At 33.9% G+C, this 15,933-nt stretch overlaps 1 protein-coding gene across 1 annotated transcript; it reads left to right on the forward strand.

Annotated features, from left to right (window-relative positions):
• The first annotated feature begins 575 nt into the window (after positions 1-575).
• Positions 576-12,405, forward strand: LOC120352262. The gene is made up of 4 exons (XM_039432033.1): positions 576-740; positions 5,169-5,330; positions 9,140-9,304; positions 12,190-12,405. Exons 1-4 carry the CDS (start codon positions 576-578, stop codon positions 12,403-12,405), a joined length of 708 nt encoding a protein of 235 aa, XP_039287967.1.
• The last annotated feature ends 3,528 nt before the right edge of the window (positions 12,406-15,933 follow it).

Genomic DNA, 15,933 nt, shown 5'->3' on the forward strand with positions numbered 1-15,933 from the left:
TTATGTCAATGTCAAGAATATTTTAGGTAAATAGTTCTAAAATACTGCTGAATATTTTAAGATTCTATTATATATAGATACTGCTAAATATCAACTATTTAGCATTCTATTCATCATCACCTTCACTTCAGGGATTAGGTTCATTAATGATCCTGTTCCGGTACCATCTTTTTCTTGGTCTCCCTACATCTCTTTTTCCTGTAGGTCTATAGTTTGGACTACAACGGAATTCTTCCAGGTGGCATTCTATCCAAATGACTGCTCTAGTTGCGTATATTTTGAATAATTCTTTCATGTAGAGGAGCAACCAATAAACCCTGTCTCATATCAGTGTTTCTTATCTCAACTCTAGTGCAGCCAAATACACTCCTTAGAAACCCAATTTCTGCAGCTTGAATTCGACTGTTCATTCTTCGGTGTGAATCCGATGATTCTATACTGCTGGATAGTTCCAATAACTGCTACGAATTATTATAGAGGAACAAACTTCTTCAAATGCCATATCTAGATCTATAAAGCTATAAATTCTGGAGTTTGATCAAATATTTTCTCTGATGCATGATATTTTTTCCAAGATGCGGATAGTAGCCTCCACCAAGGGAGCGAGCGGTCATTACAACAGTTTGGCAGACATCACAAGACCAGCATGTAAATGGCTAGAATGGATCAAGCCATTTGTCAATGACCTTTCTGAACACGCTGGATACAACCCAAAGGACATCTGTTCTTATATAATGCCGGTAAGATCATAAATAATGAGATTCTCAGGGATTAAAAAAAAAGATATTTTGAAAATCGGTAAAACCATTTTTTTAAAACTGATATAGAAGATGATCAAAATTAATTTTTCTCGAGAATATTGTTCAAACTCTGTCAAGATCAGTGAGATCATAGATGTGATTTTCAGGAATAATTAAAAAAAAAATAAAAAGATATTTTGAAAATCGTTAAAGCCATTTTTCTAAACTGATATAGAAAGTGACCAAAATTAATTTTCCTCGAGAATATTGTTCAGTTTTTGTCTGTTGAATAGGGCCTTATGAATATCCAGGGTATGAATTTGAAATAATGTGGATCCATTTCTGAGAGAACCATGATAACATAGTCAATACATACTCATTAACAATATTATACTCATACTCATTAACTCATTAACTATAACACATTAAATTCACTATACGTAATTTTCTATTGAACTCCTTACTGTCGGATGCTCATAGAAAAGACCTAAGGGTGGGCCCACACCAGTTAGTCAAGACAAGACTAGTCATGATTAGTCACAATACTTCACATAGTTGCTTATGAAGCAACACACACCGATTAGTCATTGCAATTAGACTGTCTTCATAAGCAGCTATGTGAAGTATTGTGACTAAAAGTGTCTTGTCTTGACTAACTGGTGTGTGCCCAGCTGAGTTTTGAGATTTCCAAGTCAATCAGTTAATTAGGGATGGAGTTAATGTATTTTGATGTGATCGATTTTAACAACCGAAAATTCTTTTTTTGTACTCAGAAAACCTTAAAATATACAGAAAACTTGAAATTGGAGGCAATACTTTTTTTGGAGGCAATACATCCCTTACCTGTGGTAGAATATAAGGAATGAATTGTAAAGAAGTTATTTTATGCCTTTGCCGTTGACCAACTGAACTCTGAAGAATTTTGTCACTCCAAAGAGCATACATGCAATATGATGTTAAATTAATTGGGGAGTCCGATCTCACTAGGCGTCAAATCTGCAAAACCGTAGAAACCAATTCGAAAAAACAAAACCATTATTCTTAATTTATTCTCCATTCATTCTCTTCCTTATAATGGAGCACAGATTGGGAGAGAAAAACTAAGAATGCCTTGTCCCATTAATATGAATATGAATACCCTTCTCAAAAATAGTTCCAATATACCCTTCTCAAATAATATCCAATAGAATATTCCGAGAGAGAATCCTACTATTGAGGTGTCTTGACAGTTATAAAACACTTTTGTCATTTTTTTTACTTGAAATTCAGTTTCATAGTTGTGATGTGTAGCTTGAGGTGAGGTAGATATCCATATAAACATTTCAATAAAAATGAAAAAAATCTCAGTACCCTTTTGAATATTTTATCACAACATGTTTCGGACATTGATGCCATTTTCAAGTCATTTCATTTTTCTTTATATTTTTATTACAAGTAGCCCTATACAGAAAAGAGATGAACATTTCAATACTGTCAAAAACACTAATTCATTAAAACACTCAAAATACTTGTTCTCGTTGTTAAGAATAAGATATCTCTAGTTGACTTAAAGCTAAAAATAGTATAGAACAGCTGAATAGTATGGGCAAAGCTCTACGATTGGCCATTAGCTGTTGACCAATGAAGGTTGAGCATGACTGCACGACTATCATTGGTCGATACTAGACCCGTCCAATATTCCATCTTCCAATCACTGATAAGTTCCATTAAAATTTATGATAAGGAAAATAATAATTTAAATAAATTTTTTTAAAAAATTCATAATTCAAGTAATAATTTCCATTTTTTCCACAGGGATGGTTCCAGATCACCAACTTCCATGTGAAAGCACAATCTCATTTCAGAATATCACAGATTCCAATAGCTCCTTATGGCTCTTACAAATTTGAGTTCCATTTGTCAGAGAAAGATAACCCAAGCTGCCATTGTATGCGAGTGTTCATGGATATAATTCCTGATGCCAAAACTATTCTGAGGAAGCAAAGGCAGAGAAACCGCACAACTATTCTGAAATTTTGATCTTGATCCTCGAATTTTTAGAGAATGAACCATCAATTACCTCTTACAATGAGTACCTTATATGAGTACCTATGAGTACCTATGAGTACCTCATGAGTACCTATGAGTACCTATAAGTACCTCATGAGTACCTATTATCCATTTCCGAGAGCAGAGATGAGAGAAATAATCGTTAAGAAAATAATTTTTATGCCAAGAGTGTTCATCTCAACAATGGATATTGCTTTTAAATCCACATGTTTCACAGATAAAACGCTTAAAATCTCTCTTTTTATGTTATTTTCTCCCCAATATTTAAAATGTCACCTCCAGTCGCTTCTCACGATTCACTTATCGGTTGTATCCTAACAAGCCGGAGACACACATGTCATGCAGCGTTCAGATCCGACTCATTTCCGTCTTTTCTATGGGGTGGAAAGGTTGTGGTATAAAAGGTCATAATAACGGACTGGATGCACTAGTGACTAGCTTGTTGCATTCAATTTCGCTGTCATGCAGTCGTCCGCCTGTATGATCGGAGTCGGATTGGAACGCTGTATGACTGGCGTGTCCCACTAACTCCGTAAACAAAGCCTTAGTGCATTCGTGTGACGTCAGCACAGGTAGGGCTCCTACACCAATAGAAACACTAGCTGATACAGATCAGCTGAAATCAACGGATTTTTAATGGTGTAGGAGCCCTACCTGTGCTGACGTCACACGAATGCACTACGGCTTTGTTTACGGTAGTGCGTGTCCCCGGGTTTATTTGATTCATTCTCGAAGCTGTTAAAATATTGAGCCATACGATTGATATACAAAAATATGGCTGGATAATTTCTAAAATCTGCACGTGCATCTATAGTGAGGTCCACGTTATAATGGCAGTGGAATTGCTATCCTTGTCTATCATTCAACAAAGTGGATATCGCTATCTCTTTCACGCTTCGGTCTGTTGCCAGATCGTCTTTCAACAATGTAGAATTAAACAAAATATTTCATCTTAATTATGAAAATTCATTATGAAATGATTGAAAAATATAATATCTTGCTTAATAAAATGATGTACTGAAATTTCTCTATTGTTATCTCTATTACCATCATCAACAAGATAAATCATATTAGAGCTGTATTGAATGTTCGGTTTTTGTTGAATATCATTAATGTGACTTGATCATGCAATATAGAACTATGATTGCCACTTCCAGAATTTTATTATTCAAGTTTGATCCCACTCAAGGTTGAGAGGTACAGAGCACTTAAAGTCCTAAATCCACCTAATAAAACATTTTTCCACTTCCATTCTAACATTGTTCGTATTTGATGACAGAAAGGATATTATATTGATGATCATGAAGATCATGTTCATCATCTGTACTAATTATTTATCAATTCTACTTTTTGTTAGAGCAGATCTACTCGATGATTATGTGGTAAGTCTCTTATGTTTACAGATGGAAATTACTGAGATATTGCAATTATTCAAATGCTAATGAACTAATTATTTTTATTAAACGAAGATCCAAATTAAATGCTGTAAATCACCCCGAAGACTTCTGCTACTGCAAATATTGACAACAGGGTAAACAGCTAGATGGAAATTCGATGAGCTCTACGATTCAAAAATTATTTGACAAATTAATTTGAATTTAGTAGCAGAAGTCTTCGGGGTGAATTACAGCATTTAATTTGGATTTTCGTTTAATAATAATAATAATCTCTTAGGTTTGTTATAGTGTATTTTCATTGAAGTAATTCTTGTCAATATAACGCGTTAAATGCATGACTTGAGTGGATACTCTCAGACTTCCATTTGAACAAATACTTTCATACTGAGAATAAGTTCATTTCATAAGGATGAGGCTTGGCTAAGTATTATCTCAATAAAAGTATTATTCAGTGAATAAAAATGCCTGTATGGTTTGCTGAGTCATCCTCCAATCCTTCATAATGTGTTGATGTTGTTATAATTGTGAGAAAATAATATATGAGAATAATGATAGGAGATGGTGATATATCAAACATTTTGTTTAATTAAATGAACTTCGTTAGTTTATTTGATCTAAACAAAACTACAGTTCATCCTATTTTAATATTCTTTACTTTTGTTACATGCAATAAGTTTGAGTTAATAAACACACATAAACTTAATGGTTAATTACCAACATTATTTGATAACGGACAATGTCCGTTAGTTAATTTTAATTAAATATGAGAGTTAGTCATAAATTTCCTAATCCAAGACCTGTACTCTATGAATTTTTTAACTTGATAAAAACTCAATTCCAACCCATCAATGACAGGGTATTGGTTTCAACCCATCAATGACTTGAATTGAATTCAACTCGTCAATGACTTGAATTGGATTCAACCCTTCAATGAGCAACCTTATAATGTTCGACATTAAACCACATATCATTTTTCTAACAGGGACCATATCAACGTACACCGACGGTTACAGAGTACTGTAGAATAAATGGGAACTCTCGTAGTTGTCTCAACTGTAATTTCACTATGCGCCAGCTACCAAATCAAGATTGGCTCTTCAACGTTACATTGCGCAACTACATGTATTTGAAAGATACAACTAATGTAAGAGCATCCTCATTTATTTTCTATCTGTTGATTTTTGAAATACAGGTATTCAACATTACATTAGGAAGCCCATGTATTTGGAAGATACAACTGATGTAGAGCATTGTATGTATTTCTTTATCGTTGATTTCTGCCATATAGGAGTCTCACATAACATTGAAAAGCAAACATATTTGAAGACAAAAAATTCTGTAAGAATATTGTGATGTATTGTATTCCCTCAACTGTTAATTCTGTCATACAGGGTCTAACATTACATTGAGAAGCTTCAATATTCGAAAGATACAAAAACTAATGTAAGAGTCAAATCAAATCAAATCTTTTTATTGTCATAAACAAACATTGGTTTCATCGACAAAAGTCAATTGAACATGATCATACATATAGTATTTAAACTGCTTATACCTGCATTATGGCGCACTGATACCTGTATAGAAGGTAAAATTCTAATAGAGACAGTTCGTCAAGCCACTAGCTGAAAACACAGGTTTACAAGATCCCTCATGCCCAAATTAAAAACTGTGCGTAGTGTTCTTATGTGACTAAGAAAAACACTTTTCGCATCCAAGAATTACCCCATAACAAAGATCCATATTGCAGATGGGAGTGAAAAAAGCATAATTGCAGTATAAGCAAGATTAGAACTGGTACAGCCTCTTCAATAAAAATAGCACTCTACTCAGTCTGCTACAGAGAGAATCAGTGTGGCTGGACCAAGGTACCTAGAACCAGGTGAATTCCCAGCAGCTTCACTGATTTCTGTGAACAGGTCAAGTTGGTGCTAAATATAATTAATTCAGTCTTTTGCTGATCCACTATCAGCTTATTTGCTGAGAACCAGAGGTCAGATCTTTCCCTCATATAACTTGACATTATTGAATTAATTGTAGGAATTTATTAGAGCACAAAAGAGTGGTGTCATCTGCGTATAAGACGATTATTTGGAACTGATTCAGGAAGGTCATTGATATAAACATAAATAGGAGGGACCCAGACAGACCCTGGGGAACCCCTTGTAGAATGGTTTACAACTAGATTTAATTTTACCCACTAAACATATGATACCTGTATAGAAGGTAAAATTCTAATAGAGACAGTTCTTCAAGCAACTAAATTTTTCAATAATTGGAATATCTTCTATCTAACGAGATGAACCCTTCAACAAATCTCTCCAATTTATGATACAACCAACCTCTTCCAATTATTGAGAAATCAAATCAATAATTAATAGACAACTAACGTCTTCAATTGAAAATATCTTCTATAAATCTTCTGAGCAGTTGTGAGGGTGATATTATGGTACTTACCCGTTGCCACAGATTCATTAAGAATAGAGATACCGGTTTCGGTTGTTACATTATCATCTGCCAAAGATTCATTAAAAATCGAGATACCGATTTCGGTTGTTACACCATCATTGATCTCTAGTGAATTGGAAGTAAAGTCACAGAAAAGGTACAGAATGGAAACTGTCAATCAAACGCCTATCTAACCAATGCTTTTACATTACACAAATACTAGACACGTCACGTGACCTTAGGAAGTTCCAATCCTGGTCTTCTGATTGGCTCGCGGCAGTGAACGAGATCAATTGATCCGGATCAATAGAGTGATCCGAACTTCCCATTAATACTATCACAATGCGGCGCTTCCTAACAAGATGGCGGATTTTTTGCGCCAGGGTACTAGCCAAGTTTCCATACTGTATGTATACTGTGGTAAAGTGGAGAGCTGCAGTATTTATAGTAATGGCTGAGTTATTGCTTGCTATTGGTGGAAGCCGTGACCTGTCAAGGTGAACGTCTGCCACTGGCCTAGACAAGCCCCTCCCTATAAGCGGCTCATACAACCATTGGAAACTGATGTAACCTTGTTCTTCAGAATCTTGTTAGTATATTGTTATTATTTTTATTAATAATAATGATCAGCTGTGCTAATATTGAAGTTGTGTTTCTTTTCTGGCTCAAAATTTTGCAAAATTTCTCAAAAATTTCCAATTTATAGAGATTTGAGTGAAATATTTTTGTTTTTAATCAGTTTTCAAATATCAAAATTCAAAATTTTTAGTTTAGTCATTAGTTTTGGAGTGGAAATTGTACTTTTTTAAAGTGGAAGTGAAATCTTAACCTTATTATTTTTTGAAACTTTTATGGTAAAAATTTGGAGAAGACAGTTTTGGCTATGCCTGTTGTCTTCTCCCAATCATATTATAATTATGATCTGTGATTGCCAATGAAATGAATGAATAAATAAATAAATAATACTTATTACCCCAGCTCTATTAATTCATTATTATAATTATACATATCCTATTATATCAAGCGAGCAATTTCTGTATGTCTGTTTATATTTTTATAATATCTGGTTATTTATGTTCAATGGATCTCGGAAACGGCTCTAACGATTTTCACGAAATTTTGAACATAGTAGGTTTATGATATAAAAATTCGATTGCACTAGGTCTCATCCCTGGGAAAACTCGTTGAAGGACATGAAAAGGATAATTCATGCTTGGGAAACAGATGATAATTTTGTCGTCTGTCGATAACAGAAGATGCATGTGCCTGTGTGAGAGATCACCTGTGTACCGTATCTCACGAGAAATCTAAGAATTTCAATTGACTCGATCAAAATAATCTGATTTGTTGATATGTGATGGTATATCATAATATTCAAAGTGAATCATTATTTTACAGTTCCAAGTGATTAGTGAGTGTTATTTTGTTATTCAATTTGGTTTGTAAACAATCCAAATTAGAACTTTTGTTTTCAAATATTTGGACTGAAAATTTTACCTGAATTAAAGTGTTTGGAGTGTGACTTATTTCTTGGAATACTTATAGTGTATAAATAAAAATTCGGGGAAGAAACAGTTTTGGGCTGTGCCTGTTTGTCCTTCCCCAATCTTTTTAGAGAATTGAGTTCTGTTCATCAATAGATAAATAACAAGTGAAGCTTGGTGCCCTGATATTAATATTGAAGTGTATAATTTATATTGGTTTAGAATAATTCAAAAATTAAACCAATTATTGGTTCCTCAACTTTCTGAACTATTCAAGTACAGCTCTTCATGATGGAAAGTATACATCGCTAAGCTTTCAAGCATGGATTGAATACTGATGGACTCCTTTGATTGTAACTGATCAACAAAATTTGCAGCATTCGATCTGGATTTTCATCTTATAATTATTGTTAATTCATTACCATTTGGATAATGCAATATCCCAGTAATTTCCATCTGATCAACAACAACATTCCAACCACAATCATTTCCTTACAAAATGTTATAAATATTCTAAGGGCCGGTTTTCAAGCTTGGGATTTATCTAAGTCCTAGACTTTTTTACAGCTGGAGTCAGAAAATTGGATTTCCGAAACGGGGCCTAGTCGCTGCTTTTATAACAGTAGTCGTAGTTTTTATTTCATTTCTATAATTGGAAATGTTTTTCCTTGACAAAATTAGACATTCCTAAATAATTTGAAATAGCTGAAACTTCACACTATTTTCTCTTTATTTTATTTTGTGTTCAATTTTCTAGTTTTTTGAAATTTAATTCAAACGTGACTATGACAATGACTACTACTAAGCCCCGTTTTGGAAAACCAATTTTCTGACTCCAGCTGTTTAAAGTCTAGGACTTAGCTGAATCACGAGCTCGGAAACTGGCCCTCAAAGTGATCCTGGTTATCATTATTTTTCGCAAGTTGGGTCTGATAGCATCCAACAACATTTCAACACAATCATATTTTCACAAAAAGTTATTAAGATACTGAAAATCATTCTGATTGTCTTAATTGTTTGCTAGTTGCGTCTGATAGCATCCATGAAAGGAGCGAATGGCCAGTACAACAGTTTAGCAGAAATCACGAGACCAACATGTCAATTACTGGAATGGATCAAGCCATTAATCAATGACCTGGCCACTCACGCTGGCTACAACCCAAAGGACATCTGCCTTGCTGCAGTTCCGGTAATTACTTACTACCTGAATTGGTCACTTTTTGTCTCATTCCATTACGAATTTAAGGAGCAACTGCCAATTGAACTGAGCCAATCTATATGAATGAAAATCGAGCCTCAAATTTTGACATTCAATAACTTTTTCATTTGTGCACTGAATTGGATGATTTTTTTAGTTGTGTTCGTTATGTTCAGGACTAGGTTTATGGCCCATCAAATTTATACTCCGACTTCAGGACTCTTTCCTACGGTCCTTCAAAGTTTACATGTAATCCTTATGGGAGAAGATTTGTGAGCTGGCCACACACAGAAATAAAAATCAGCTGTTATAATCATTGCGTCATCCAACAGCCGTCGGTAGATCTGTTTTACAATTATCTTCTACTGATTCACAAAATTTCAATTCTTGATAATGCCGCGGTACGAACGACGTCCAAACTTGGGTCGTAGAACTCGAAATGCTGTAAATTTAGAATATGCACGGGAAAATCAGCAGCAAGGAGATATACCATTCAACTCCCAGCAAGCTGCATTCAACTAAAAATACAAACTGTTGCACAAATAACTGAGCACATAGGAAATCCATAATGAGATATAAATGTAAATACTGATTGTTGGATAATTTTCATAAAAATATAGTGTATCAGATTAAGCTAAAGCAAAGTACACTGAGGAGGCGCGGCTTGGTGATACAACGTGTTGATCTTATGGAGATTGCCTTATCACACCGTTCCACGCCATGCCCGTTTCAGTGTGTGTGAATTGTTTCATTCAAACCAATAAGCAAGAAGCACCTGGATGCAGAATGCCGCATCACGCCGCATCAAGCTAAAGTTTGTCACGAGATGTATTAACTATTTGGCGGTACGAAGTTCGCCGGGCCAGCTCGTACTTCATATAATGAAGTTTGCAATGAATATTGGTGTAATACAAGAATTTTTATAGAGTTGAACTTTTTATTTTGTCTTGTTTTGTGTGTTTTAATAAATTAAAATTGAAGTTTGAGACTATAAATGATACTAGGATGAGACCACATTGAGTATATTACCTGGATTAGTCCATTTTTCACTCATTTCATTACGAATTTGAGAGGCAACTGCCAATTGAACTGAGCAAATTTGGAATAAATACTGTTGTGACTACAAGAATTTTTATAGAGTTTGAGACTATAAATAATATTAGGATCTGACCACATTTGGGTTAGTCCATTTGTTACTCATTTCATTACGAATTCGAGGGCACTGCCAATTGAACTGAGCAAATTTGGAATAAATATTGTTGTGACTACAAGAGTTTTTATAGAGTTTGAGACTATAAATAATATTAGGATCTGACCACATTGGGTTAGTCCATTTGTTTCTCATTTCATTACGAATTCGATAGGCAACTGCCAATTGAACTGGGCTCGTTTCTAATGAATATTGGTGTAACTTTATAGAGTTTGGTGTAATCTTTATAGAGTTTGAGACTATAAATAATATTAGGATCTGACCACATTGGGTTAGTCCATTTGTTACCCATTTCATTACAAATTCATGAGGCAACTGTCAATTTATGAACTGGGCTCGTTTCCAATGAATATTGGTGTAACTAAGAATCTTTATAGAGTTTGAAAATATGAATAATATTAGAGTCAGACCACATTGAGCGGATTTTCCAGGCACCAACCCAATCAACCAATCAGAGAGCTTTCTGTCCTGCAGACTCTAAAAAACGCCTTCTGGAAACGCTTAATATGGTAGAATACCTACTATGACTTTATAAATAATACCTACCACAGATTTCCAACAGGTTATATCATAGGCTTTCTATGATAATACCTACTAAATTGTAGTTATGACTATCATTAATATAGTGAACATAATAATACTGTTGTTTTAACAATATCCTGTCATGGAGGCTACTTGTAATACTTACTTGGAACAATAATATTGTAGTACAATATTACCAAAATTTGTGTATATTACAAAGAATCTTTTCAGTATTGCATTTCTTTGTCATTTTTTAAACAAAAAATATGTGGTTCTCAGAATATGTTGCAATAGTAATTCTTTACATGGTATAATTATTTGACTTTCAAGCTTATAATGCTTAGCTTAACATATCTTTAATTTCTGTGTCATCTATATCACGCTCATCAGGATTATGCTTAACTAGCCATCAGGCTCGCTTCGCTTGCAATATCCGTCTAGCCAGGGGACTCCGTCCCCTGAACCCCCGACTGGATCGTCCAAAAATGAGATCAGCAGGCTCGCTTCTATCGCCAAAAACGCAGATTTTGGGCATATCTTTGGCGTTATTTCAAATTCCTTCTAACACAACATTATTACACCCTAGCAAAGCATCTGTACTAAATTTGAACAATTTCTGTTCATTTGTTCTCGATGAATCCGAGAAAAAGCAAAAAAACAACGCTAGAAAAACGCTAATTTTGGGGCGTATCCTTGACGTTATTGCAAATTCCTTATAACACAACACTATTACACCCTAGCTGAGCTTCTGTAGTAAATTTGAACATTTTCTGTTAATTTGATCTTGATAAAGCTGCGAAAACTCTAAAAAAACGCTGGAGAAACGCAGATTTTGGGCGTATCTTTGGAAATTTTCCCAAATACGTTATTAGTGCCCCTCTAAAGAGCCAACTGAACATACCTACCAAATTTGAAGGTTTTTGCTCCGGTAGATTTTTAGTTCTGCGAGTGAGTGAGTCAGTCAGTCAGTGAGTGAGTGCCATTTCGCTTCTATATATATATATAATATATTATATATATATATATATATATATATATATATAGATAATCATGAATATAGAAACTTGACTTATTGATTGTTTGTAACATCGACCAATTATGTCCAATTACGGTAAAATTATAATATTGTTCCATTATTTGACAGGGCTTGTATAAGATCACCAATTTTCACGCGAAATCAAACGAATACTTCAAAATACCAGAAATTCCTATAGCTCCTTATGGCTCGTACAGATTGGAGCTCCAGTTGGCAGAAAAAGATAATCCAAACTGCCATTGTATGCGATTCTTCATGAATATAATTCCAGATGCTGAAACTGCTCTGAGAAAACAAAGGAAGAATAGCACGGAGCTAAAATGATATTGAATTTCAAACTGGAAGCTATTTTGCGAGTTGTTGTTTGAAGTATCTTGGTATCTTATATTTGTATCTTGGTTACTTATTTGGAGTATCTTGGTTATATTATATGATTATATTAATCAATTGTATGAATGTTTGATTTATCTATCTGTATTTTACTGGTCTTGATTATTTTTTATTTTAATATATTTTTATTGTATTTTATTTTTCTTTATAATAAGAGCTGTATCAATTCTAAAATCATGTTAAATATAGTTAGGAATGTTTGAACTCGTGGCTAGAGCACAAGATTTCTTTTTCTAGTCTCGCCTATTATTTAAAAAATTAATTATTTGTTTTCTTGTAACACTGTTGCTAATTGGTGAATAAATTTGATTTGATTTGTGAAGCTGATAAAGAGTTAAAAAAATATGCATTTAAAATACCACTTGATCTTCCCAAAACCACTGGTTTATTAAAACAATTCGAGATGATCAATCAATCTCTAGTATACTGAAAGCTTATACATTGAGCAGTAGCTTTATTACCATTTGCCGAGACAAAACCAATGTGAGGAATACTTGGGCGTATCTTGTCTCGGCCAATGACAGTGAAGATCAGTTTTTATTGGTCGACATTAATCACCAATTGCAAGTCTCCACCAACACTTATATTTTGCTGCTTGATGTTGAAGCTTCCACTTCACTAGAGAATAATAGAGAATGATAACTAAAGAATGATAATGGTGACAACCAAAAATAGTATCTCGAATTGCTTCAATGGAACAGTGGTCTTGACAATAATATCAAGTTGTTTTCATTTGATTTTAAAGCTATTTGTACCTACTCTATTTCAAATAATGTTTGTTCATCTCCAAAATAAGCTTAATATCAAAATAATGTATTAAGATAAGGGTAGAGAAATTAGAATTGAAATTAAAATGTAAAATCATAAGGGTAGTAGAAAAAACTTTATTTTTCACCTTATATTAATTTTTCTCTCATATTCAGATTATCCATTCTATTATTTCTCATTTTATTCAACACTCCATGTATTCGCTAGATAAGATTCCATCTCATTCTTTATTGATATTTTTCATCTCCTTATTTTTATCAATGTTTACGTCAATACATTATGAACAAATACATGTGTCAATCATGGAATCTGAATATTTTTCCCTTCTCCTATTCGATTCTTCAATGAGGACAGAACTCTACATTTTTGTATATAAATACTTCTTTGTCTTTTTTCTGTAGGGCTACTTTTCATATAAACAAAAATATAAATATCAGTACCCTTTTAAATTATTCTGTCACATGTTTCAGACACTAATGCCATTTTCAAGAAAATAACTTAAAATGGCATTTGTGTCCGAATCATGTCCAAAATGAAGTCATTTTCTTGAAAATAGCCCAAATAATTTTCTTGAAAATGGCATTTGTGTCCGAAAAAATGTCCATAATGAAGTCATTTCCTTGAAAATGGCCCAAGAAATTTTTTTGAAAATGGCATTAGTGTCCGGAACGTGTTATGACAAAATAATTTAAAAGGGTACTGATATTTATATTTTTATTTATTTGTATACTTTGTTGTTGCTTCATAGCGGTGATTATTTTTTATTGGTGACAGATACAATTTTCCATTTCCATGCTTCAAAAAGTTATTAATCAAAGGTAAAGACCACAAGCATATCAAAATGTCATAAATCTCACTGTTTGACTTCAATCTGAAACGAATGTGAATTGCTAAAGGCGTAGGCACAACAAATTCTTCACAGCATGGCAAAACTGACTGATGTCATCATAAATTTTCGAAACATTTCTTCACAAACACGGAAAAATACCGAGGCTTTCACTCAATCTCCCATTTCAGCTGTGGCAGCTACGGACGTGGGCCCTTGTGAAAAAAGGGGAAATGAAAAACAAACACTCATAAATCGGTTCAAAGAAGAAACAATCGAAAATTACCGTCCCTTGGGTCAATATATTTTCATGCAGAAAGGTGGCTTTCCACTTGGTACAAAGGCCCCAGGCTACTGCAAGGTTCAATTTGTCAACGTTTTATTTTAATTTTCCATTTCACTTTCCACAATTCTCTCCTTCACGTGAAGTTTGTTTTTTCCGAGAGCAAACACTGTTCACCACTGAAAAAGATATTTGATTACGAGTCTGTCCGTTTTCACGATGAATCAGCGCCGTGTTTACCGTGACAATTAGTCAGAAACAATATGCCGTTTCCATCAACTTGAATACGATTTGCGATCATGCAGTGAGTGAGATCCATGTCAAACCGTCAGAATTCTTCATACATTCCATCAAAATCACCCTTTCCAAACACTGCTGACAGTATCCAGTGGAGGAAAACCACGTGATTTGAAAAATCGTCCGCTGAACTTTGACTCCGACAATGAAAAATAAATGACATTTCGAAATTGAATATCTGTTCAAATGCTCACCAGCCTACGGGAATCGAGTTTTCGCAATTTTATCGGTCTTCAAAGCAAAAAAGATTGCCATCTGAAAAGAATTTTCTAGAATATTGTTTTCCATCACGAACCGTTCATTATTGAATCACTTTTTTGTTATTAAAAAGAACAGCTAGCATTCAATTTTTTCCAATAAATGAATTTTTCCCCTGTGACAATGAGATCATTTGGCAGGTCCGCAATCTTCCTGGTTGTACTCATAGACAAGTAGAAGGATTGGATGCCAATTTTTAGTGTATTAATATTATTATTTAACGAAAATCCAAATTGAATGTTGAGAATCACCCCGAAGACTTCTGCTTCTGCAAATATTGACTTTCCCTGTTGTTAAAGCCGTTTCAAATGAATTATGTCCAATCAAATATTCTGAATTTATGATTAAACGAGAATCCCTATTAAATTAAGTGAATCACCCCGAAAACTTCTGCTTCTGCAAATATTGACAACAGGATAAACAGCTAAATGGAAATTCGATGAGCGCTACTATTTTAGTGTGGCAATTTTTAGTGTGCTGTTATTAGGGTCTATTAGGTTCTATTGCTGTGAAGGTTATCATGGAGGATGTTGGATTTGAAGCTGGTTTGTTCATTTAGACTAATATCCATTATCTTTTTCTTACAAATTGGGTGTAAATTTTAATGTACTGTGTGGAAATATCCAATTTTAATAATCTGAAATAACAACATGAAATACTCCTTGAGAATAGTATCTCCTCTTTTTCTAAGTATCACTTCAACAATACAATATGAAATACATTATTGTTATTATTAAACGAAAATCCAAATTAAATGCTGTAATTCACCCCAGAGACTTCTGTTACTGCAAATATTGACCACAGGGTAAACAGCTAGATGGAAATTCGATTAGAGCTACTATTCAAAAATTATTTGTCAGTCCGGGAATCGAACCCAGTACCTCCTAATTGCCGGTCAGGAATGCTTACCCTTACAACAAACTGACAATCTCTGGATAGCAGCACTCATTTTATAGGAAGCCATAGCGGCCAGCCAGTCTACAGATGGAAATTACTGAGATATTGCAATTATTCAAATAATTCGAATGAA

The sequence above is a fragment of the Nilaparvata lugens genome, chromosome 7 (assembly GCF_014356525.2).
Source record: "Nilaparvata lugens isolate BPH chromosome 7, ASM1435652v1, whole genome shotgun sequence".
Taxonomy (NCBI): Eukaryota; Metazoa; Arthropoda; class Insecta; order Hemiptera; family Delphacidae; genus Nilaparvata; species Nilaparvata lugens.